Here is a 26095-nt window from a genome sequence, read left to right as displayed (position 1 = left end):
CAACTTTGGCTATACAAGGGACAAAGGATGTTACTACTGTCTTAAAATGTATGCATCACATATTTAGAAGTTATTACCTTTGAGTTAGTAAGTTTGAAGGAATCCTAATGTTTTCAAAATTAGTAGGTTTGATGATTGCCCCATGTGTAAGTAAACACTAATCTGTTTATCCATGTTTTTTAATTAGTCACAATGTCATTTTGCTAGATTAAAATAAAAATCTGCTTCGGGCCATTAAAAAAGGCATTCATCCATGCTACTAAACAGCAAGACATATCTTAGAATACTCTCTTACAGAGAAAACAAGCATTTGAAAAGTAGTAGAAAATTACCTTCTTTTTGTGTGTATATCTATGTATAGGCTTCTACAGACCTATAATTTATAAAATAAGAGTTAAAAAGGTGACTATTTAGTGTGAAGAATAAAGATCCATATAGAAGCTATTATCTTACTTCAATGTGTCTAATGGGACATACTTCTGAAGAGTATTAGGTATCTGTATTTGGAAGAGTAGCTTACTGCTATTTTGAGAGAGGAAAACAGGATTTTCTTGTAGGATTTCTGGTAAATCCGTTGTTCCCACTCAGTTCTAAAAAATATTATAGATCAAGCTGACTCAGCGTGGACTGTAGAACAGCGAATACAACAATGCCGATCACTGCTGCTAATAACGGTATCAGACATACCTCTACGAGTGGCAGCAGCTCTTAGTTGCAGCTCTCATCGAGTTCTGAGTTTAACACGAGTTGTGAGAAACATTTCTTCTATAAATTGTAGTGGGTTTGGCTTCTAACTTTGAAATCAATAGCAATCAAAATCTCAGCAGGCTGTAGAAGTTACTGCCTCCTTTCTGCTAAGTTTGAGAACATAATCCAATGTTTTCCTCCTCTCTTGAAGTTTTGTTTAAAAATACACTTATTCAAAATAGAAAAGCACTTTCCCAGCTTCAGTTTGATTCATTGATATGTTTGCTACAGACAGCTTCATGTTAACCCTCCCCAAACCAGATGCTTTTGAAAACAGAAGGCAGAAGGTAGAAAATGCTTATGCTTTCCTAGTGTATAATTCTAAATATCTACACCTATATGTTTATGTAATTATAACAACTGGGTACTTGCAAGCAAAAGTACTTACTATTTTTTTTTAATGGATTTCAAGAAATAAAATGCAACAAAGCTAGAAGACACTTTATTGTTACATAAAAACTATAATTTTACCTCAAGTAAGTTTAAAAATGGAAAAAAGGCAAATCATACCACAAACTTTTTGTACATTCCTTAAGAATTTAAATAGCTTTATCCAGTTAAAATAGCAAAAACTGTACCATATGTTTTTCAAGTCTAAATTGTATTTCTTTTTGACTTTCAATTCAAAATGCATTACTTTTCAAAAGGAGTGAAACAAAATTTCTAACAATCAATAAAAAGAGCTATCTATCTCACCACAATAAAAACTATACACTAGCAAGATCTTCCTTTTCTCTCATCTCGTTATCCTAATACCACCTAGGTCTGGTACGTGATCATGGCCTTGTCTATACAGACCCTAGCAACTTCAGTTGACAGGTAATCACAAGAGATATACAGCACTGAAGCGCTGAGGCACAGGTATTTTTCATTTAACTGGGGGGCAAGAATAAATACTACTATGGTACTCTATTAGTTTCTTCCAGATACATTAAGATGCTTTCTTGTATCTTAACAATTAAATCATACAAATCACCTTATCAACAAATTGATTTGAAAATATAGAATAATCTGAGTGTTCACCTCCCCAAAAAAATAAAACCACCATGCCACATGTATGTAAGCCAAAATATCCTCTTAACTTCAGGTCAGATCTTCTAGTACAATTCCACCAATGGCACGCTCCCAAACAGATGGAAATTGTTGGTATACAGTCCAATGACATAATTCTCCAAAATTTACAAAATATACAGATTTATTCTTATTTCTTTACAAGTTCTACTTTTGCCACAAAATATTCAGCTGTTATTTTGTGTTTAATTGTAATTAATTAATACTTTTAAATCTAAAATATTTAAACTGTTATTTAATACAAAATAACAGATAAAGAGCTTGTGATACCATTTGGTTAGAATAAGAAATTTTTTTCTTTCCCCATAAAGTATGTCTAAGTCACAGAAGGTATGCATTTTCCTGAATATTTTCAATTACTCAAATACTCTGAAAGTTCAAAAGAAAGGAAGTTCCAAATTCCATTCCCCTGTTTGAGGTACTTTATGTCTGTGGGTCATTTGCCTATCTGTAACACACATTTACTAGTGTCTGGATAAGACCAGAATTTGTCCCATTGTTTTCTTTTAATAGAAGGTGAAGAGAGGAAGAAAGAAATAAAGAAAAAATCAGCCCAATGATGGTTTAGACATGGATCTAGACAAAGTATTTTTGTCTGGGAAAGTCTATGATTGGAGTCTTTCAGATTCATATTAGTGTCAGTGTGTCTATATGCCTGCAACTTGTTTGCTATCAATGCAGACAGATAAAAGGGAAGTTTTTGTACTGCCTAGACAATAAAAAGGAGGACACTTTTTTGAGGAAAGGTCTTGGATTCAAATTTCATGTCAGACTCTGGTGATCATATCAAGAACAAAGACAAACAGCATCACAGTCCAGAAGGAAACAGAACATAAGCAGAACGCAGTTCATCCATCTGACAGCCATGGACATCATCTCTTAGCAGAGAAAGGATGAAAACTATGCTGAGGAAATAGACTGGAATTCAGCTCATAATTCTTAGCTGGAATTCAGTGATGGGAAATCAAACCTCACATCTTTGATATAATCATTCAGTTTTTATTGGAAGTTATTTGAGCTTTAATAAACACCTTCCGTAAAAACAAAGAACATAGCAAATACAAATGAATAAAATCTATGTAAAAGATTGCAGAAAGTCAGTAGTACCCCTGAAAAATTCCTGATAACACACTTACTTGATATCCATCTGTATGAATATAAATAACTGAATTTGATTTACATGTGTCTGTTTATGAAATAAGCAGAGGCTCACAATTTGGAGGAAATACAGAAACGTCATTTTTGTGACATTTTCAGTGGCAAGATTTAAGAGAATGAGTCTATATAATGGAAACAAATAGTATTTTGGAATAGTGAGAGACAGTATTGGAATGAGTAAAAGTGAAATAGTGAAAGAAAAAGAACTGAAATTCAAAACTGTACTTATCATACTGTATCCTAACCGAGAGTTATCAAGAGTCACTTTCTAATACAGTGAGAACCCAGTACACTCTCAGAAGGAAAGACTGACCTTTCCAGATCTCAAAATAATGTGGTAAAGTGAAAATCTTAGTGCTTGGCTATCTTTCAGGGACATGGTTTAGTGGTAGACTTGGCAGTGCTAGGTTAATGGTTAAACTCTATGATCTTGAAGATCTTTTCTAACCTAAATGATTCTATGATTCACAGCAAGATATATTGGGTACCACTATAGGCACATATCTACAGTTATATTCTATGTAATATATACTGCCTATAAACTTCGGTAATTGAATATGTGATAAATGCATATATACACCCTCATGCTCTTTCTTTATATACACATGCACACAAAATACATACACACACAGATATATATATATATCAGCACTATATATATCTTTCTCTCTAGCTCTAAACACTGTATAAACACTCACACATACATGTAAACATTCTTAAAAGATGTACAGCTCTTGGAATTCCTGCTTAGACCAGATTTCTTTGAAGAAAACGTAGACAAAAGAAACGTACTGCTAAGGAGCATGAGGTTTTGAAAGAGTATTTCTTCAGAGAGATTACTACTAAGCTTTATGTACTTTATGTATGGTAAAGTTATTTGAATAATTACAGCTCAATCACTGTAAAAAATATCAGTGTATATATATATTTGATGGAGTACGTGCACTAAGCAAACAGATCAGAGGTGCATTTAAAAACAGTGCTTCTCCAGAAGGTATACAAATATAAGCTTCAAACAAAATTTATTTTAGAAATAGATAAATAAGACATAAAAAGGAACAGTGCTCAGTAATTCAATATGAAAGCAAAAATATATAGTAAAAATATTTGTTAAAAAGATTTTACAAATAATACTTAAGACGGGGAGATACCATAAATATATGTTTTATGATAAAATGGGAAATCACTGAAAATGTGTAACAAAAAACCCCCACAGTATTACAGGTTATGTTAAAAAAATAATTCTATTTACATCACAAACCAGCTTTGCTCCTGACAGCACCCTACTGCCCTTCAGCAGTCCTCTACTCAATTAAATTCCAAAGGATTTAAAGATCTCCTCCAAAGTCCAATATATTTTCTGATACAACAGGCAGCTGTCATATAAACTGCAGATTGTGTGCCATAGCTTTTCCTTGGAGTGACTCGTTTGATATCAGGGCATGTTTGAGATCAAGTGGCATTGAGCTTTGGCAGACACACATTCATATGAAATCCGGGCATTGACAATATGACACAGGATGCAGAAGAGCAAATCTGAGCACCATCTTTGGCTGCTGGCATTGCAGGGCTAAAAGCAGCGATGCGATTAATTTCCTGTGTAAAACTGGCAACAAATAAAGAACTAGTCTTTTTGCTGAGCCACACTGTAACTAACCAAAACCAAACTCTAGGACTTTATCTACAGACACAGACCCACCTGCACTGGTGGCAGGGGTGGCAATGTGCACCAGATAAAAGGATGAATCTCTTGAGAAGTTTACTGAGATGATGGTAACAATAAATGTAGTTTAAAGTACAATAAAATAACTTAGAAAGTATGATTGATATTCCAAAGAAAATATAATGAGTTTTTAATTTCAACAGCAACATTTGGTCAACTGAGTGATTTTTAATCTTAATTGACTCTAACTTCCATGCAGTCAGAAAATAGAATTTCTGTAGGTGAAAACATTTGAGAACACAAGCTGTTTTCGACACAGATACACCTAGCTTTGACTCAGGATGCTACTACTCATTTAAAAAAAAACAAAACCAAAACTAACTATAGATTGTTTTTAACTGGCCTCCATTTAGCCTTCACACCACTGAAACGCATATAAAGTGCTATTTGGCACACATACATATTTGGTCAGTACACATATAGGCTTTCACAAGACTTTCAAGAACCCATAAAACCATCAGAAGGAAATGAGCTCTGTGGCCAAGTCTTCGCCAGTCTATGAAATAATTACTTTTTTAAAAGTGATACTTAGATATAAGAAAACAAAAACTGAAACAGAGGAAACACAGAACTGAACCACTGAAGAGGTTGCTGGCTTTTCCCTTAGTGCATTGGGAGGGTTATTATATTTGGCTGTGCTGACTCATGAGATAACTAGGAGAGAGAGATTACTGATTTGGACCAATAATCCAACCATATGATGTACCTTTTATAAAGTTTTAAATTACTTTTTAAAGTTTAAAATCATCCTAGATTCTTTTGGAATTATTTATTGATATGCTAGAATGCGAGCAGTGAAATACTAGGAAAAAGGTAGACCTTCAGCTAGGTTGAAAGCAAAGAACTAGGAATGTAATGAAAAATATTTTTGTCTGCAAGCACCTAATTGGCATGTTTAAATTAGAGAGGTACTTATCAAAGGTTTTCTTCATACTCAGTGTAAGAAAGTAGGCACTTCTAGAGGGCACGCAGTCCTAAAATCAAAACAACCTGCTATAGCATATCTATGCCTCTTCACTACCAGAGAAAAACCCAAGGGCAACTGTATGTCCACTTGAGATGATTAAGTTACATGCTTGAAGTTAGATTAGACTAACCTAGTCCAGTATCTCATCTCACTATCCCTCAACTAATGCATACATAAATTCCACATAAGCGTTCCAATTATTGTGTGCTTTTCTTAATCAAACATTAGTTTTCTGTATATGAGTTCTCATGAAGGAAATCCAACCTAATTATCGTTAAGAACAGAAATCCAGATTCAAAAAAACAAAGAAGAAACTGAAAGTCTGTGAAATCCTACTATCTTCCTGACAAACAAAGGGCCCTACTGGGCCAAAGGGTTATTACTCTAAACAAATACATCTGAATGTTTCCCATCACCCACATCTAAGTCAACACTTGGAATAGCAACAGTCAGGACCACTCTTTGTTACAATAAACAATACTTCTTGAATAAATTCCTTACTATGTTAGGAATGAAACTTTCAATGCAAAGCAACTGGCTGAATTGTGGCATTGAGTCAATAAATATCATTACTGTATGTCTAACCACTAAACATGTTGGTTTTTTAGTTTAAAGCATAAATGCTGCAAGGGTATGATAAATAGGAATAGCAAAACTGTCTTACAGATACATAAACTTCTTTCCAAGAAAATGATTTCATTATCAGAAATGAAATTTTTTCTGTAACAGTCATAGTTATAATTATGCAATACAATATGCTAAATTACAATACGTACTTCATTATTAATAGAATTTATTTTACAGATCAAATAGCCAAATACACATTTTTAAAAGAGCCAGATAGCAAATGTGCAGGAAACTATAGGCAACAGTCATGGTAGACATTCTGCAGTCCAAGAACTGAGGCAACGTGATTATTAAGTACAAGCCTATAAATATCTTTACATCAAACATACAGTAATGTGTAAGAATTCCATGTTGTAGTCTAATTCATGAATCATTAATAACTTTTTCTTTAAAAGAAAGATATATATACTGTATACATCCCAGTTAAAAGCAGTGTCTGTATTTCATTTTATTCTAGCAAACTAATATTACATGTCTTTATATAAGTGCAGAAAACAGGGTTCTTTATACTCCTTTGCTTCCTAAGAGATTTTTGCATTGCATATGAAATTCTAATATTATAGATGATACATATTAAGCGTTACTCCCTAAAATGTGAGGCAATATACAACAACTTGCAACCAACCTGCAAACAAAGCTATGATATTCGAATTTTATGTTTTAAATGACCTGTGCTAAATAACCAATTATAATGTAAAAAATTTAAATTAAAAAAAGTTAACTATACAGAGAAATAATTTGGGAAAAAAGCCAACAGTAGGCCATTTTTTCCCCATGTGCTGGCTAAGAGTAAAAAAAGTATGTATGCTATTTTCTCTTTTATCACACTGAAAAGCAAGCCACTGGATTTACGACATTTTTTCTTTTTAAATAAAAGTACTTCAAAAGGTTAAATGTATGGCACCTGTTACACAGACATTATCTAGATTTCAGCAAGCAAAATGCAAATTAAATTTTACTTTTCAAAATTAAGTGAATACTTTCAGTTATTTAAAAGGTGATCGTTTATTACAAAATGTGGATAAGAAAGCAGAAAGTACTCATTTTTTCACTACTACTATTGTGCCTATAAAATCAGAAAGCAGTGATTTGGTCAATTCTATTTATGATCCATAGCAGCAATATCATCATTAAAATTATTATGGAATATATATAAATAACACTTAATTCTTAACATGTATAATGGTGCTGTGACAACAATTCATTTGTTTTTCTTTTAAAATGCAGGGAGTATAAAGAACTTTACATTCTCTTTTTAATGTATGAATAAAATTTATTGCTCCCTTTTTATATATTTATAGAAACAAAATTTCTAATTGTTTCAACTAAAATAAATAAGGAAAAAATCTGGGACAAAATTATGATTACAAGCAAAATAGATTTACCATAATTGCCAACTGTGAAGAAGGATGGGTCACATTACTTTTTTCTTAGCAAAACTACGTTATAGAACACTATAGCACAATGTACTAAAATTTTTTTGTCTTTTCTTTTTAAAAAATTCTTGCCCTTGATACCTTTCAGTAGGGCAGCTTGAACAGTTCATCGTCACTTCCAAACCCCTCTGGAGATCAGACGATAAATTTCTTCGGCAATCAGAGACAGGACAAAGGGCTTTCTCGTGCTATTTCCTTGTTTTCATGTTTGCTGGCTTAACATCATTGTGTACACGTACGACTTCAGTATATAACATCAGGTGCGATGACGTTCAGAGCTGGCAAACAGAGAAACAGCATGAGAAAAGCCCTTTCCTGCATAATTTTCCCCATATACTGTAAAGTTTGTTTCCAAATTTCTACCATGTCAATCACTGTATGATTTGAGAAGTACTGAACTACTGTGGTTCTAAGTAACCAACCATTTTTGATGGATGTGTGTTTTCAGGTTCCTATACACAAGCAAAAGTCTGCACATGTCTACATACACATAGCAAAAACGGTGAAACAGAAGTAGCCACAGAAATGGCTTCCATGTATGTTATTCTAGGTCTCTTACTATTTTTTGTTCTTTATCAGCTGAAAACCCCCAAGTGCTGTTGCTTAACTACAGCTATCAGAAGACTACCATACAATCTAGAACATGTTCTATACAGTTTTAGCAGACTTCATTCAAAAGCATCGTTCCCAAGAGGATAAAATATTTTGAAGAGTTCTTCTGCATCTTTAATCTATATTTATCATCAATAGATTTAGAGTTCTAAAAATTCACAGAAATTAAGCCATTCAGATCAATTATTTCACAGGGAAGAAAGCACTATTGATACCGCAGTCACCAAGACACTAGCCACTCACTGGTCAGGAAATTGCTATCAACTGCAGATTATTGAGTGCAATACCTTCTGGGAGAAAATAGGAAAAGAAACAGGTGTGAAAATTAAACTGCAGTTAAATCAGACTTCATTGTTGACAACAGTTTATAGCTATAAGTAATTTAAAAAAAAAAAACAAAGTTGGGTCATGAGGAGAAAAGAGTAAACTTTTCAGTTATCCCACTGAAAAATGAAGGTGAAATGAACTTAATATTTAGGAAAATTTTTGCTGCTACTACCCAAAGGCAAGCTCCTATTGGAGACAAAGTTGCATATTGTTCTAGCTTGCATAAAACCCACACAATTATTAATGCTGGAACTTCATCTACCAACTTCAATATAAATTCAGTCAATGAGTTCTTACTAGGAAAAATAAGAAAGTCTTTGTTTTTTCTGAATTAGTTTTTACTTAAGTGTCATATTAAAAATCTTTCAGTTTTTCCTCACATAAACCTTTTTTTTTTTTTCTTTTCATCCTATTTGTGCTCTGTTTTTGTCTTCTACTATGAGGCAGGCAGGTACTTTCCAGATTCTTCCCCCATGCTTTTCCCGTGAAAAAATATATATTAAAAGAACAATTCTGAAGAAGTTTGTCTTCAAAGTGTTCCACAGAGGAAAAGCATTTTATTGACCAGCTTTACTTCAGTAGTACTGCACGTTTAAGTAACTGCTCACTAACTTCCGAGTTGCAGACTTTCACTTATCCTTCTATTAGAAATCTTTTCACCAGATATGAATTTCAGGTTTTTTTCTGGAATGTGTATACATGGCAGTATATCAGAACTACCAGCAAAATCACCAGCCAGAAAATTAAGAGAAAATAACAAAAGTATTTAGAATCATAGTAATGAATTTTTAAATGGCTTTTAGGAAGGGCTTAAACCAACTGCTATTTAGCTGATATTTAGGAGAAAATGTTCTTTGAGTGTAATTTACTCTGTATCTGTCAATGCAAAGTACCAGTGTTATCTTTATACCCTTTTACGTACAAGAAGCATCAGCACTGCCTACTGATTATTACAAAATACTAGATTAAACTGACTAGTCTCACTGTTATTAAACAAAACAATAAATCCTGCAGCTAAAGATTTACACAACTGGTGAGTTTTCAAAGCTATTAGTTTCAGGAGCAGTGCAACATTCTTTCAATTCACATCCTAAGCACACTGTTCTTATAGTGGTGGGAAGCTATAACGACATTTCACCACATTTCAAATCAGAAACCCAAAAATATCATGACTGTAAGCAGGTCTAAGCAGTCGCCAGTGAGATGGTAGGGCCCAGAAAGGCAATGTATTTTAAATGAGGTCTACTTCCCATTCAGATTTCTATAAGGAGTATAATGTCTATCTTCAGTCAGTTTCTAACAAACAAGTTGAGCAGAGATCACTGTGTCATCTGAAATTCCTATTCATAAGTATGGATATGTTTACAGATGATAGAATCCTGGCAACTAAAATAAACTACTGAAGATTTGCTTTAGTAAATATGAGAAAAATCAATCTGCGTGCCTGTTCACTCCCTCAACAACTTCTCAAAGATGGTATAGTGTACTAGCAGAGGAGCTAAATAAACATACAGACCAGAGTCCACTGTGAAGTGGGGATCACCACCAAAAGGCATGTAATGATAGATTCAGAGCATGACTGCACCTTCCAACTCTATCAGTGGAAGTCCTCCAGTGCTGCTTTCATGAACTCTCACATTTCTTCACTAACACAAAGTCAGATAAAATTTGTTCTTAAGTTAAAAATGACAATATAAAATGTCAGAGGAACCTGAGTGAGCGGGTGTTTATTTTTGAAGATTTCTACTATTCCTATAGTATGTATTATACTATTTTCAAATGAAAAGAATGTCTGAAATAGCATTAATTAAAAGAAAGGGAGAAGAAGAAGGATGCATGGGAAGTTCTAATGAACCTTTGTGGCAGCAGCTTCTTTAAAGCAAGCTACCAGCAATAACATTGTACTCTATAATTATGCATGTTTTGCTGATACCTAGACAGGCATTTGAATTGTCTGTTGTTTATAGTACTCGAGCAAAGATTTCAGCTTTTAAAAATTGTGTTACGTACTACATGAAAACCAGACTGGAAAAACCTCTCCTTTCTTTTCATCATTCCAACACAAACTAAAAAAAAAAAAACACCACCAAAACAAAACAAAAAAAATAATTAGAAGACTTGTGTCAGTATGGAATACTTCACATAGTCTGCTCTCACTAAAGTAAATGTCAAAAGCAATTGAGCTTTTACAAAGGTTGCAGACAGATAAACTTTAAAGGTGCTGTTCGCTTTTCTACCAAAGCAATGCATCTTTCCATGAAGCCTATGACTACCAAAACAATGAAAATCTGATCACACTGAAAGTCAGTTTCATTTTATGAGTCTTCAAATATCCTAGTTTGAAAAACTTTATTATGAATAAGAAGCCCTTTCACAATTTATCACTTGGTAAAACTTATTTTAAAAAATTCTCTCTACCACATCCCAAAAGAAAACATGCTGTTCTGAAGGTCTACTGTCACTAGTATTTATTAATTCCTACTGTGTAACTTCAAAATAGCATTAGTAGCGCTCTCCCTTTCTCACATCCAAGTACAACAGAAGCTTGATCTCTCTCTTCGGGGAGATTACGTTAGGACCAGACTTTTCCCTCTTCATGTAGTTCTTGATTCAATGTGTCCTCAGCTGCTTCAGGAGTCTCTGATTCCTTGTCCATAAAAATCTCAGCTGTTGCGTTGCTGTATTTATTTACCCACATGACCACTAAAGAGATATGTTGTTTTTTTAATAGAAAAACCTTTCCATCTTCTCTTGCATGCTTTTTGAGTACAACTATTATAATGACTTTCTGTCATTTATAGATCATTTAGACAAATTTAGCAGTAAAGCAAAGACATAATTTCCTTTCTTTAAAGACCTGAATCAATACCATTCAGACATACGCAAAATTTAGAGCTTCAAAAGAAAACATGTATTTTTAGCTTTAACTCAATATTATTTCAAACATCTCAGTAGAAATTCTTGCATGGACAAAACTAAGAACAGTTGAGATGTATGGCCTATCAGTCTCAGCACCCATTAGAAACTGAAGAGATATTTCCACAGTGAACGTAATCTTCTTTAGACTCCTTCAGAGAGCTTTTGGCTTGTAAAAGGGATGCATTACAGTAATTGTCAGCAATAAAGTAAAATATTTTTTCTCACATTAGATATCATTTTCATTTTTCAAGCTAGCACATCTCCCTTTTTAACTGAACTTATTAGCCTTCAATTCTCCAGGCTGCCCTACAGTTTTCTGAAAATTCAGAGCATGCCCGACACAAATGCACCATTAACCACAAACATCCTGTTAGTCTCTGAGGCTGGAGGGTGGCAGGACAGCATGACATCTTAAGCACTGTGGCAGAAGCTTATTTTTGTTTGTCTCGTTTCTTCACTGGCTAACAGTGACAACTCTAAGTTAGTCTGTCCTGAGTCACCTTCTACAGCCCTACAGGAGATAAAACTATACAGACTACAACATAGAAAACCAGGTTAGGAGTAAGACTGACCTTTAAAAGATCCGTTGAGGTTTAAGAAATACTCGGCTTGTTTTTACTTATCATGAAATACAGTTCTGCCTTTGTGATCACAGTCCAACACAAAAGATTTAACTCCAATGGCCTTTCTTGCCTGATTTATGTCAATAAATGCATTCATGAAATTACTTATATTTTATTTAAATAAGTAATAAAAATGTGAATTCACATGTTTAAAGGTAAATGTTGTTTCCAAATTAGTGTAAAGGGCCACTGACAGTGAATAGTTATATTTTCTCCAACAATGTGATCACCTCCATACAGAAAAATATACCTAAAAGGATAGCTGTAGATATAACAAAATCAGTACAAATAGTAACATTAATCTTTTTTTTTTTTTTTATATATTCAGTGCATCATACTAATATAATTTCAGGTACAGCTATATGAAGATAAGGTAATAACAGGTAGTGAGTATTAAAAAAAAACCCAAACAGTTCTATTCTGCTATTCCAAATAGGAAGACCCTGTCATTGACCTTTAAGGTACAGATAAAAGAAAAATGCTCTTTTCCCCAACCAACTTCTGCAAAAGAGAATTGCTTTCCATTCTACTTTAAAAGTCCCTTCTGATGGAAGAACTATGTTAGTAAAAACCTAGAGTCATAAGCTTGCTTTCTTTGTTAGCAGCGTTACTGTATGACAAAGTGTATTTGAGCAGACAATGGAAGAACCTTTGTGGCTCAGAGAAACTATACCAGAACTCAACTGAAAAATCACTTAGATCAGGCCTATAGAAATGCTGAAAACAGCATTTTCACCCACCCTCAGAATTATCAGAGTTCAAACAGATGAACAAATTAGCAAGAAGCTTTTCTACTATGTAATTTAAATTAACACGTTGAAATATCTTTGATAGACAATACTCAAATCTCAAAGAGCTAAGCATTTCTCATTGCTGTCATGTCTTAGAAATAAGAAAATTTTTTTCCTTTAATTTCTCTGTTAATCTATCTCAGAAAAAGATGAAAGTTTTATAAAGCATAGTGATATGGACTACTGCACAGATTTGTGCTGGTAAGGGGAATAAAACAGAATAAACAACTCATCTTGCAATTTTAAAAAAATATGTTGACTACTTTGAATGAGGAACTTTTTTTAGACACATTTTATCACTATAGTCGTAATAAAACAAAGCCCATAGAAAAAAAATTCAAAACCTCACCTGGTGCAAAAAGTCTAACAGACTTGGTCATGCTGAGGATTTGTTCCTGAGCAATGGTATTAAAATATATTATCAATAATATAATAAACTGTCCTGAAATATTTGTTTCTTTAATGATTGCTTGACAAATTAAAGCTTAACTAGAAAACTATTTTCACTGAAAACTTTGCGACGTTTGCAGAGAGAAGTAAACAGAACAGTAAAGCTTTATTATTAATGAAACTTTCCAGAATATGAATAGACATTAGATTCAATTTCCAGTGACCTAAAGCTTTTCTGTAGGGTCCTAAAGAGTAAAAGGTACTTTGGTTCACATTTTATTTTTAAGTTGAAGATTCTTTAAACATTTCCTTTGCCATACTAAATTTCTGAAAAGCTAGTATCTGATTTATCAGGCACAGCAGCAAATAAATGAGAGCAATTATACTGATGCTTCTAATTTTCCCCTAACTTTGCCTGTCAACTGTGTCACTCCACCTGATTTAAATAGTCCACTATGTTTCCAGTCTGAAAATGGCACTGAAACTCCCAGAGGAAAATCCTTGCCTGCTTTCAAGAGACCTTGAAGTAAGGCTATGCCCAAAGGAAGGCTGCAATTCCAGACTCCATTAATATTAAGAACCACTTATCAGATCTTGCAAAGCTTTACTGCTTTCCACCTGGCCTAGATTACTTCAATTCTTGGGCATGCAATACTACAGAGGACAGTGCCATACCCCGTCTCTGCCTTACAGAGCTGCACTAGGTACTGCAGCAATGCAGGAAGTGCCATACTGCCATCTGCAGTCAGGAACACCCGCCAATGCAGTGATTCACTGGTCGATTTCCTTACAGCCAACAGTCACTTTCTTTCAATTCTATCCCTTAACACTGATGAATCTCAAATTGTTTACTTTTCAATGCCTCGATCAAACATGACCTTTCAAACTTTTAATCCTTGCAGAAGAAGTTTCGTGGGGGTTTTGGGGGTTTTTTTGTTTAGAGCTAAAGTTATAGGAATGGTAAAGTAAGAAGGGAAGGAGAAAGAGAGCACTTTAAAATTTGCATTACCTGTCTGGTGTGTATGGGGCCTGGGGTCTTGAAGCCTCCTTGACAGCTGCATTCAGAAACACTGTAAGGGTCCGAGCTGCTTGATGAGCACTTGGAGAGTGAGTCACAGCCCACCACAAAGGTGTTATCTAGAGGCAGTTCCTGAATGACATGGTGCTTCTTGGGGGGTACAGGAGTCTCAGGTTTAATTTGAAATGTAGGCTGCGGAGAAGCAGACTTGTAATGCTTTGCTAAATCTGGGCTATCAGGCTTAAATGTGGTTGGTGTGGTGGCCCAGTTATATTTTCCCATAGTCTGTTCTTCTAGCTCTACAGGAATGTCTAAAGTGCCATTTATGTGCTCATGGCCAGGATCATCAGGCTTAGATTCTTCAATAGTCACAAAGTTGAGGAGAAGACTCTTTGGAGAGCGCTTCTTCTTCTTCTTCTTTTTCTTGATCTGCCTATTCTCTTGGTTTGGGGAAACCCATTCACCACTCTGCTTGTTTTTTTGGACAACCTTGTGCCTAGGTGTCTGGCGGCACCGTACTAAAGCAGTAACAAAAATTACCAGAATAACCGTCATAGTGCCTGCAATAATGGCAATGATGATCTTGACATAATCATTGGTTTGTGGGGTTATCTCACCATCCCCAACATTCTGGCCAACTGGAGTTTCCATATTCCTGCGCACTAGCTCTTGTACGTAGGAACTGTTGGTGACTGTCTCATTCACAAACAAATGCACAAGAGCTATAGTATAAAGAGACTCCGGTTGTCCTAGGTCATTGACTTTTATGACCAGTCTGTGCAAGCCATGATCTGATGTCATTACCTTCTCTTTCAAAGTAATATTGCCTGTTAATTGGTCAATTGTAAACAAGCCCCTTGAGTTCCCACCTATGATGCTATAGCGGAGCTCTGCATTCATTCCTGTGTCATTATCAACTGCAAAGACTCTAGTAACTACAGACCCTGGACTAGCTGATGTTGGAACCAATTCATATGAATAATTAGATGAAGGAATAACAAAAACAGGCCTGTTGTCATTTACATCAACAACATTGATGGTCACTTTGGCAGTTGAGGAACGCTGCAGTCTTCCTCCATCCACAGCTTTCACCTGGAAAGTATATGACCCCTGCTGTTCCCTGTCAAAGGTAATATTAGGTCTTATTACACCAGTAAGTGGATCTATAATGAAATTATCTCTACCATTTAATATAGAAAGAGTGACCGCAGCATTCTCTCCAGAGTCAGCATCTGTAACTGTGATAAGCCCCACTGTGCCATACATGGGTAAGTTTTCTGGCACATAGAAATTATATTCATTATGTGTGAAAGCAGGGCTGTTATCATTCTGGTCCAGGACCGACACTGTCACAGTAGCATTGGTCTGCAAGGGTGGCATCCCATTATCCTTAGCCAGCACAGTGAAGGAGTACCTGTCTTGCTTTTCTCTGTCCAGCTTTCTCACTGCTGTCAGAATGCCTGTACGGCGGTCAAGGTTGAAAATAGGAGGTGCATCAGAACCCAGGATATAGCTGATCTCAGCGTTGCGCCCACTGTCAGCATCTGTAGCACTTATCTTGGTCAGCTGAGTACCAGGAGCATTGTTTTCAGGGATGGAAAGACCTATGATTGGCTGTGTAAAGACTGGGGCATTGTCATTTTCATCTTTAATTTTGATCAGGAGCATTGCAGACTGGTTTAAGGGAGGTTTCCCTGAATCTGAAGCCACTATTTTAATGGCATATTCCCGTGTGGCTTCATAATCTAGAAACGTGGCTGTCTCCAGGAGAAACTGATTATCAAACACTGGCTTTAGCCTAAAAGGGACATCGTGATCTGTAAAACAGGTTACTTTTCCATTCAGATCAGCATCCTTATCCATTACTGTTATTAATGCAATTTTTGTATTAAGGGGAGCCTTCTCAGACAAAAGCACTGTCCCGTTCACTGGATTGATGATGTATCTTGTGTCTATTGATGGTATGTTGTCATTAATATCTGTGACATTAACAGTCACTGTTGCTTTTGATGGAGTTGAACTGCCATCACTTGCCAAAACAGTTAATTTGTGTAAAGGAGATTCCTCCCTGTCTAGTGGTTCTCTTATAGTGATGAGACCAGTGGTGTTATCAATGGCAAATAGCCTTTTGGCCAAACTGGAGATCTGATTGCTGAAATAGAAGTGGATTTGCGCATTTGAGCCCAGGTCTGCATCAGTGGCATGGAGCTGAGAAACAGAGGTGCCCACTGGAGCATTTTCTGGAACACTAACTTCAATGTCATTCTCTTTGAAGACTGGGCGATTATCATTCACATCAGTCACTGTGACTTGCAGGATGGCAGTGCTAGATCTTGGAGGGCTTCCACCATCTTCAACTTTAATTTTCATCACATAGGTATCCTTCTGCTCCCTATCCAGGATCTGTTGGACAATCAGTTGAGGCCACTTATCTCCCTCAGGTGTCTCAATTATATCAAGACCAAATACATTTTGACCCTATAAGACACAGAAAGAACATACTTTAGCATGACAGTATATTTAAATAGAGAAACATCTGCTTAATGTTCTGAAATTGTCATGGAATACGTATTTTTAGATATACCGTATACAGGAACACACATTTCTATATTTACCTTATTTTTGCAATATCTGATTTTGCTCTAGGGCCTTAAGAAAGTCTCAGAGAAAATGTGAAGAAATGGATACTCTGGAAAAACAGGTGGGTGGGTTTGGAGGGGATGGTAGGGTGTTTTGTTCTGTGGTTTGTTGTGGGTTTTTTTAACTAGGTTCTCTATTTCTACAGAAAAAATATTAAATTCCTGTATGGATGTAATTTGGTTTCTCTGTTGTATGAATGAGTTTAGAAAAGAGGAATAAAGCCAAATTTCAACCACGTCCAGAGGCAAGACAGTATGCATACACTGGAGGACCGAAACCAATATTCAATTTCAGGGAAAACAAGAAAGATAAAGTGACTGCGTGTTTGTGGAACAACTCTAAACATGATCTGAAACCACGAGCATAAAAAACCAACACCACCATTGAAAAGGGGCTTACTACATAATTCAGGTGTTAGATGGTACAGACAAAACTAAGCCATAACAGTTTATTAGAAATAAACTAAAAATTTAAAAACTCATTAAAACTATTCCTTTCTTCATTATTATATATTTTATATTTGTAGTGAAAATTACAATACCAGTGAGAAAGGAAGATCTATTTTCATTTAAAAAAAAAAATCACAGAGTTATGAGACCAATTTGAAAATAATCTATTTTTTTTTTTCATGGGGTTTGTTGAACAACTAACACTCCTGGAATTGCAAAGAAATGCTACACATATTGCACGAACATAAGTTCTTCTAAAACACTAATGTTGACAAAGTAGCCTGCTAAAATAAAGATTGGAATCTAGAACTAGATTCCCCCTTCTGCTGTCTCCTCAGACAAGAAGGGATTAAGAAATCACAATTATCCTCTTTTCTCCCATCTCTCACCCTTCAGAGGAAGAAAGGATGTAAAGGCAGTTTGCCAGCACCTTCTGTAAGGGCAGGGCTAAAATGTAGATCACTAAAGCTGAATGTATAGGATGACCAGAAAAAGAGAGCATCAATAAAAGATGGTGACTAATTCTTTTTTTTTGCGTCATACTTGTAATAATGAACTGTGTCCAGCCTGGTTATTTCTCTGTTTATTGTGCTTGTCTCACCTTTACTCATGTAATTGTATGTGTGTTCTAAACTGATTTGAGACATTTCAGACCAAAGGGAAAGAAAATGTTCCCAGTGTGCAAGGTTCTTTATTTCTCACTAATTGTAAGAGATTTATATTATTTGTGTCTTGCTACCCACTGTTAAGTGAATGCATTTATAGGTCTAATTTGGTGTTAGGTTGTACTCTTTCATTAATTTGTTTTCTCAAAGCCAGAATTTGACCCTACATAAGTAATAATTTATTTCATGGAAAAGAACTATTCATCCACATTTCAAAAATTACTGTGCCACTTGAACAGTATTTGTGACAACATTAAGTTGCAAGGGGGACAGTCTAAAGTGAACTGGCACACATTCTGAAACAATAAAATAAATACAGCTTTGGCTTCTTTAGCAGAAGGCACATGAAAATATAAGCCTGGCAATTGTTTCTAAATCAAGATACACATTTTGAACCAATTAGGTTAAATTTTAGCATGGTAATTCTATGCTGATCTCTTCGTGAAGGCAGAATGAGAGTTTCCTCTTCATCTTCAATCTGGCTAGCAGTTATTTGCAATAAATTTCATAATTACTGAGAAATGATGAATTATATATTCTATGCTTTAACATAGATTTCCAGAAAAAAAGTAACAGAAGCTAGAGGAGAAAAACCTGTCAGCTATCTTTTCCGTCTTTATTTGTACACAAGTTGACAGATGGGCACTGATTATTCTGTCATTAGATCCCACAACTACAACAAACACTTCATATAGACTTTGAATACATGCAGCTATACATATGCATGCCCAATTCTGCTTTTCTTTAACTATTAAGTATGAGAAAGGTATTTTTCATTACAGCATAAGAGTTTGATATAAAATACAGCCTCAGTTCCCCATCACTAGTAGTAAACTACTGGAGAAACAGAAAAGAATGCAAAGATCTCTTGCAAGTTAATTATTAACACTTGAGTAATTTTCTATGGAAAAATATTATCCAAGAGTACTTCTTGCTATTCATTACAGGTTTATACATCTCTTTAATCTACCAATAAAAAAAAAAAAAAGAATTACAGAAGATTATATGTTCTCCTAAACAATGTGAAACAAGCTTGCTTGATTTAAGGGGTGAGGTTAAGTGTGACATTATGCTGCATTGTAACAAATGCATTTTCTAAGAACAGACAGTTCTCCCATTCTAACCACTCCAAAAAATGATGAAATATTAAAGAAACATATTTTTCAGATTAAAAATATGTCATTCTCTCCCCTATGAGCAAAGAAACTGAGAGTTAAAAATCCTGAGAGAAACATGAAGAAAACCCTTCAGGATTAAATTCTTGATGTTGAAGTAATGGCTCTATCATCATTAAAACCTCAGTGAAGTGAAAATTTCCATTAGGGTCAGATTGTTATTTGGAATGAACTGTACCTCAGTCACCACATTATCCCAGTGATCTGAAGGTTTCATTCACACTTGAAAGGGTATGAGTCCATAGGAAAAGCATAATTAACATTTATATAGTACCTTTCACCATTAAAATGACTGGTAAAAATAATCTGCTACATTTTTATCTGCACCACTACAGAAGGATGGGAGTGAGAAATAAAAAAGGTTGACTTTTTTTTTAATTTAAAAAGACAGTTTAAGCAATGTAACCTAACTATTTGAGGCAAAACAAGGTTATGCCCATCTCAGAGACAGGATTAGTTGTAAGAGGCTCTGGCCCTGATCACAAGATTCTTTATCAGGGCAATAAGCACCTCTGTTACCTTATTCAATTTTCGTAACATCCTTTTCAGTGGATTCATGCACACAGCAGTCTCTGAAATAACGAAACTGGTATTCTCGTTGAACACTCTCTACCATATATTTACCTGATCATTTGTAATGGATCCAAATGTCCTTTTCGGAGCTGTTTTGGGCTGTCATGTAAATAAAAAAAAATTGGAGAGTTTTTTAAAAATTGTAACATTTAGGTAGATTAATACATAAACAATGACACATGGACACTTCATGTGATAAGCTAGAAGAGCCTCTTGTATTACGGACAGGACTGCATGTGATAAAGTGCACCTACAGTCTACATATAACTTGCCTCTAGACACATATTGCAGTACCACAGTCTTTTGTTAAATCCATGGGTATTGACTACCTGGACATTGTAATAAACGTTCTTTCAGGCCACAAATTGTAATGTGGGCTTCATTGTTGGGAGGAATGGGAAGAAACACCACCTTCTGGTTAATGCTTGTAACAGTGGCATGGTCTGCTGCGTTCAGAACATCTTATGAACTTACACTTGCAGACCAGTGAGTTGATAAATTGTAGTAATTTCTCAAAGAAATAGGGAAAGGAAAGAATATCGTGCTAAATAACCATATCTAAATGACTGCTTGTGATACAAAGTACTCTGAAATTAAGTCAGTCTATTAGTGACTATTTTTTAAAACATTACAAAATATATAATTGTATATTATAACTATACATTGTTAACTGACAAATAATAGTTCAACACTGTCCTCGACCTTCATTCAAGGAAAGTATTCTCAACCTTTAGAGAAAGACACACGAGCAAAGCTCATTGTTTTCTGTCTACAAGTTTGCTCTATACTTATTATCAATACTTATCTTCATGCACTGTAAATGACAAACACATTACAGGATGTATGTCTTCAGCTCAACTGAATCTTAAACAAAAGTCAAGGGCTAGATGACACACATATAATAAACTTTTACTAATGTTCTGCAGTAACTCATTTCAATGAATATTGCAACAAGCTAGAAGTGCACACTTATTGCAAGTCAACAATGCTCTTAAAATCAGCTAGTTTTATTATTTCTAAAAATCTTACTCTGCCTGAAATCTAAAATAAGCAGATTTAGAGTGACTAAATTCCAGCAGACCAAATACAGCAATACTGGGAAAGGTGATACGTTGGATGTGAACATGTGAATTCCCAAAGCAAAGCTAAAGCCTTAAACCCAAGATATTCTACATGATAGGCAGTAACGGATATAAGTTCCTATAATAGGTGCATATTACTACACTCAGATCTATAATATAATAAGTGTTGTAGCTCTACTAAAAGTCCCTTGTCTGCTATTACTTACACAGTCTGCAATTTACGTGTTCATGCATTCAAGAAAATTAAAATTGTTGCACAGCTGTCCTGTTTAAAGACTGCACAGTCACTACCCTCATCACATTGCACAGCTTACAACTCAAAGTTACTTGAAATATGTGTCATTAATACCAAGTTACCTTATGAACTGAGTGACAGTACCTCAAAGGAGAAAATAAAATTACAGAGGTAAGACATTTTTATCAGCAGATGCAAAGATGTTTACATATTTGAAACACTAACTCTTTGTCAAAACAACTACAACCTTTTAATTTGTAGGCCAAGATTCCCATGAGTTTTGTTCATTTTATAGTTTTCTGTCAGTATCACACACTGGTTCACATGGTTTCCATTGAAGCAAGCCAAAGCTTAGCTCTGAATAAACTGAGCTTACAGGTTCAAATCCACAGTCAAAGTAGGACTTGGAAGCTTCCAATCATACATGAACCTAAAGAGAATTTTGTGCATTCAGAATCCTAATTAGCTCCATGTGTACATAAAAGTTAAGGATATAATTTATTAGCAATGTCTATATCATAACTTGCTATTTTTCCACCTCCAATTATAAAAGAGCTTCTATAAATGTAAAGCCCTGCCAAAGATTTCTTCTCCGTGTATACAACCACACACAACACCTTACTTGTCCTATGAAGTGTACAGAAAGCAAAATACTATAGATGAGATCAATAGAGCGTAAGGATAATAATAATAAACCATTTCATGCTGGAAAGGAACAGTATAATATAGAATGAAGCAGCAGACAATCAATTCAATTAATACTGATTTTCTGAAGAAGAAGAAAAAAGGCTAGGAGGTATACCTAAACATGAAGTTACTTCCTTGGAAATCTGAATTTAATGTTACTGCAAAAGACTGAAACAGTTCTAACAATTATATCACTTGAATCTCCTTAATCCTTTTGGCTGATTTGATCCTTTCTGCAAAGAGTTCCTTCCAATCTTATCATATTCTGAATATTGCCAACTTTATTTCGTAAGATAGATAGATATTAGATATTGTGGTGGGTTGGCCCTGGCTGGGGGCCAGGTGCCCACCAGAGCCGCTCTGTCACTCTGCTCATTCACTAGACAGGGGAGAAAAAGTATAACAAAAAGCTTGTGGGTCGAGATAAGGACAGGGAGAGATCACTCACTAATTATCGTCACGAGCAAAACAGACTGAACTTAGAGAGGAAATTCATCTAATTTATTACTAGGCAAAACAGAGTAGAGGAATGAGAAATAAAACCAAATCTTAAAACACCTCCCCCCACCCCTCCCATCTTCCTGGGCTCAACTTCACTCCCGGCTTCAACCTCCGCCCCCCTCAGCGGCACAGGGGGACAGGGAGTGGGGGTTACGGTCAGTTCATCACACGGTGTTTCTGCTGCTTCTTCATCCTCAGGGGGAGGACTCCTCTCATCGTTCCCCCGCTCCAGCGTGGGGTCCCTCTCACGGGCTACAGTCCTTCACGGGCTTCTCCAACGTGGGTCTCTCCCATGGGGTGCAGACCTTCAGGAGGAAACTGCTCCAGCGTGGGTCCCCCACGGGGTCACAAGTCCCATCAGCAAACCTGCTCTGGCGTGGGCTCCTCTCTCCACGGGTCCACAGGGCCTGCCAGGAGCTTGCTCCAGCGTGGGCTTCCCACGGGGTCACAGCCTCCTTCAGGTGTCTCCACCTGCTCCGGCGTGGGGTCCTCCACGGGCTGCAGGTGGAATCTCTACACCCCCTCATCCTCCCTCCATGGGCTGCAGGGGGACAGCCTGCTTCACCATGGTCTTCACCACGGGCTGCAGGGGAATCTTGCTCCGGCACCTGGAGCACCTCCTCCCCCTCCTTCTTCACTGACCTTGGTGTCTGCAGATGTTCTTACATCTTCTCACTCCTCTCTCTGGCTGCAAAAGCGCTCTGTTTTTTTTTTCCCTTCTTAAATATGTTATCACAGAGGCGCTGATTGGCTTGGCCTTGGCCAGCGGCGGGTCTGTCTTGGAGCCGGCTGGCATTGGCTCCATCAGACACAGGGGAAGCTTCTAGCAGCTTCTCACAGAAGCCACCCCTGTAGCCCCCCCGCTACCAAAACCTTGCCACACAAACCCAACACACACTTGAATAGTTTTGTACAATGTACTCTAGACATTCAATTATGTATTTCAGCAAAATATGCAGCTGCACCGGAAAACTTTAAGGCATTTATCTTCACAATACTCCTGCTATAGAAATAGTTGTACCACTATCTAATGATGGGAAATTGAAGAACAGAGACATTTTATCAGTTGTCTAAGGTTTGTAGCTTGTCTGAAAGAGCGAGCCACTTCTGAATTACCAATCATGTTTTAAACTAAAATTCAGAACTTTAAACTTTAGAAACTAAACTTTAGAATTTTAAACTTTAAACAAAAGTTCTTTCATTTAGAGACACTCTTCCCAAAAGAAGAAAGGTCAATAGCTGCAGGTAAGGCAATTAGGAAAGTAACCTCTCCTCTTAATCTCCTCTATTATAGTTGCTCAGAAATATTCACAGACATTCTATTGAACAGGAAACTACATTTTCAACACACCTGGAGGTGTTCAGATTAAGGTATTAAATATGTTTGAGCTTTGCTCTGAATTCCCATGTTTCTACAACTAGATAAAGCTCCAGATACCTGATGTGTCCTTCAGTATGTTCTCCATCTTCAGAGTCACACTATAGATATGTAATGAAGAAAAAAATTTGGATTTATATTAGGCAACAATATATTCGACCAGTGAATTTTTATATTTGCATTGTATACATGTGACAATTACGTATTTTCTCAATTTCCTAGTTGAGAACAGCAACAGGAACAGAACAGAGTATCTCTATAAAGAGAAATAAATGAGCAGATGTTTTAGTGATTTAATTCTCTAATGCATCACTCTGCTTTTGGAGGTAACAGCTAACAGTTCTGTATTGCTGTTCAGAACAGCTCCTAAATCACAACCTCATTTTGCTTCAACAGCCAAACAAGGTATCTTAGGCTCCTAATCGCACATTTTAGAGCTCTCAGATGAATGCTGACTTGGTGTTGGAGCAGTGTGAACCTGTAATGCCCTCCTATTCGCTACCTGCTCTATAACCAGATCAGTACTTTCAGGCAGAAGGAGATTAAAACTGACAGCCACTTGTGTTAAAGAAAATAGAAACAACTAAGACATTTCTGAACATTCCTTTACCCTAAAGCAGACTGTCCAGTATCCTCAGCTTCGAGTAATTTCAGTGTGAACTGAGGGTGGTAGACATGTATGGATTTGGCTCACGACAAATGGAAAAACAAAAAATAAAATAGAAGACCTTTGTCCTGTGTTAAAACGGCACACAAATATTTGCAAACTAACTTTCATTAAATTAATGTATTGTTACTATCTCATTCCCTCTTACACACGGAACATTTCAGCCAAGGTGCATGATTTCTTTAAATAGATGACATTTGCATCTTCATTAAGACAGATCCACATCCTAACCTCTGATGCTGTAGTTTTCCCAAGAAGTTATTTAGCAAGATTATCTTATTTGATCTGACATCCTTTTAAACTAAAGTTCAGCTGTGAGCAAAACCACTGTATCTTCCCTTTATGCTTACATTTTCAGGAAAAAACGTTGACAAAACTTTCATCTGAATAGCATGAGAATCTTACACACACATCCCCCTTCTCTTCGGGGATCTTAGCATCCAGAAACACAAAGAAAATACATGAATAAGATAATATGTTTTCTGGATTTACATCACAAGGACATTCACTCACGTGCAGACTCACTGCATATACACATCTGCATATGCACATACATCAATGTGTGTGTATCACTGCTTTATAAACTTTTACATTAAAAAATATACAACCTTAATGCAGAAAATTTGTAATTAATGTGAGCAAAAATATAACAGAATGAGAAAAAACTAATATAATAGAGTTCACTTCTTTCATTCTGAGTACACTTCCCCCAGCTTTCACAAACAGGCTTTAGGAATTGTAGGCCTGTTGCAAATACTCTGGAAATGAATGCGGTAGTAAGCCTTTCTCAAGGCCTCCACTCTTTGCAGGGTTTTGTAAAACTCAAAAGAAGAGAAAGTTTCTGTGGGACATTTACCTACCACAGGATCATTTTTGCTTTTGAAAGAAATGAAGCTATGCTTTTCCAAATAATGAAAACTTATCCTTTTTATATTATTCTGAGAAAATAACAGTGGAACTACCATATTAAACTGTAAAGTACGTGATGTATGTAAGTGCAAGATGGCACTTCACTACACATTGAAAGATAATAAATAATACTGCAATTTCAGAGTAATAAATCAGACACCGTTGCTGAGAAGACATACAGAGTGACAGTAAGTACTAAATATAGTTCCAGAGAGACTGAATTCTAAAACTCATTAAATAAAAGTCTTTTCACCATGTTGATCAGGGAATCTAGAGGATAAACCAAAAATGTATTTTCTGGTGCCGGATTTATCAGGAAGACAACTTGTCTTCTTTCTCCTCCAGTGTTACTGACTCCTATTTATCTGAATCAGTTGAACAAAAGCAAGATAAAAAGGAAGAAACATTTCCTTACTGAAAGGCAGTAATGCAACTCTGGCAGTCAATTGTGAAAAGAAATCTTGTGTTACCTGTGTGTATTGAAAGTTCTAGTATATAAACTGTCATGACTTTCTAGTTAACAAGTTATATTCCTAAAAAGAGCTTCCCTCTGAGTTTGTTTGGATAAAAAACCCTTAAAAGCATATTTATACATACTTCTAGAAGTAGTCAAGAATATATTCCTTTCTAAAAATGAAATTCCAATTTTACCTTAATTGACTACACTTGTGCTATTTCTCAGACTTAAAATCAGTGATGAAATTGATACAACTGATTTGCAAGAA

The 26095-nt window shown here is 35.7% G+C and overlaps 1 protein-coding gene across 2 annotated transcripts in view; it reads right to left on the bottom strand.

The window, feature by feature from the left end:
* Nucleotides 1–26095, bottom strand: part of PCDH11X (protocadherin 11 X-linked) — a 512159-nt gene that overhangs the window by 415655 nt on the left and 70409 nt on the right. Inside the window, exons 3-5 of one of the 2 annotated variants that reach the window (XM_075763092.1) lie at nucleotides 19963–20010; nucleotides 14401–16887; nucleotides 6443–8007 (exon numbers count right to left, since the gene is read on the bottom strand). In XM_075763092.1, the coding sequence (XP_075619207.1) occupies nucleotides 8002–8007; nucleotides 14401–16887; nucleotides 19963–20010 (2541 nt within the window). In that variant the 3' untranslated portion in view covers nucleotides 6443–8001. Of the gene's footprint in view, nucleotides 1–6442; nucleotides 8008–14400; nucleotides 16888–19962; nucleotides 20011–26095 lie in introns of those variants that run through there. The other variant, XM_075763091.1, reaches the window with a different exon arrangement.

This window comes from Balearica regulorum, chromosome 11 (genome assembly GCF_011004875.1).
Source record: "Balearica regulorum gibbericeps isolate bBalReg1 chromosome 11, bBalReg1.pri, whole genome shotgun sequence".
In the NCBI taxonomy this organism is placed as follows: Eukaryota; Metazoa; Chordata; class Aves; order Gruiformes; family Gruidae; genus Balearica; species Balearica regulorum.
Note: the sequence above shows the minus strand (reverse complement) of the source record. Positions and strands in the feature narration are given on the sequence as shown.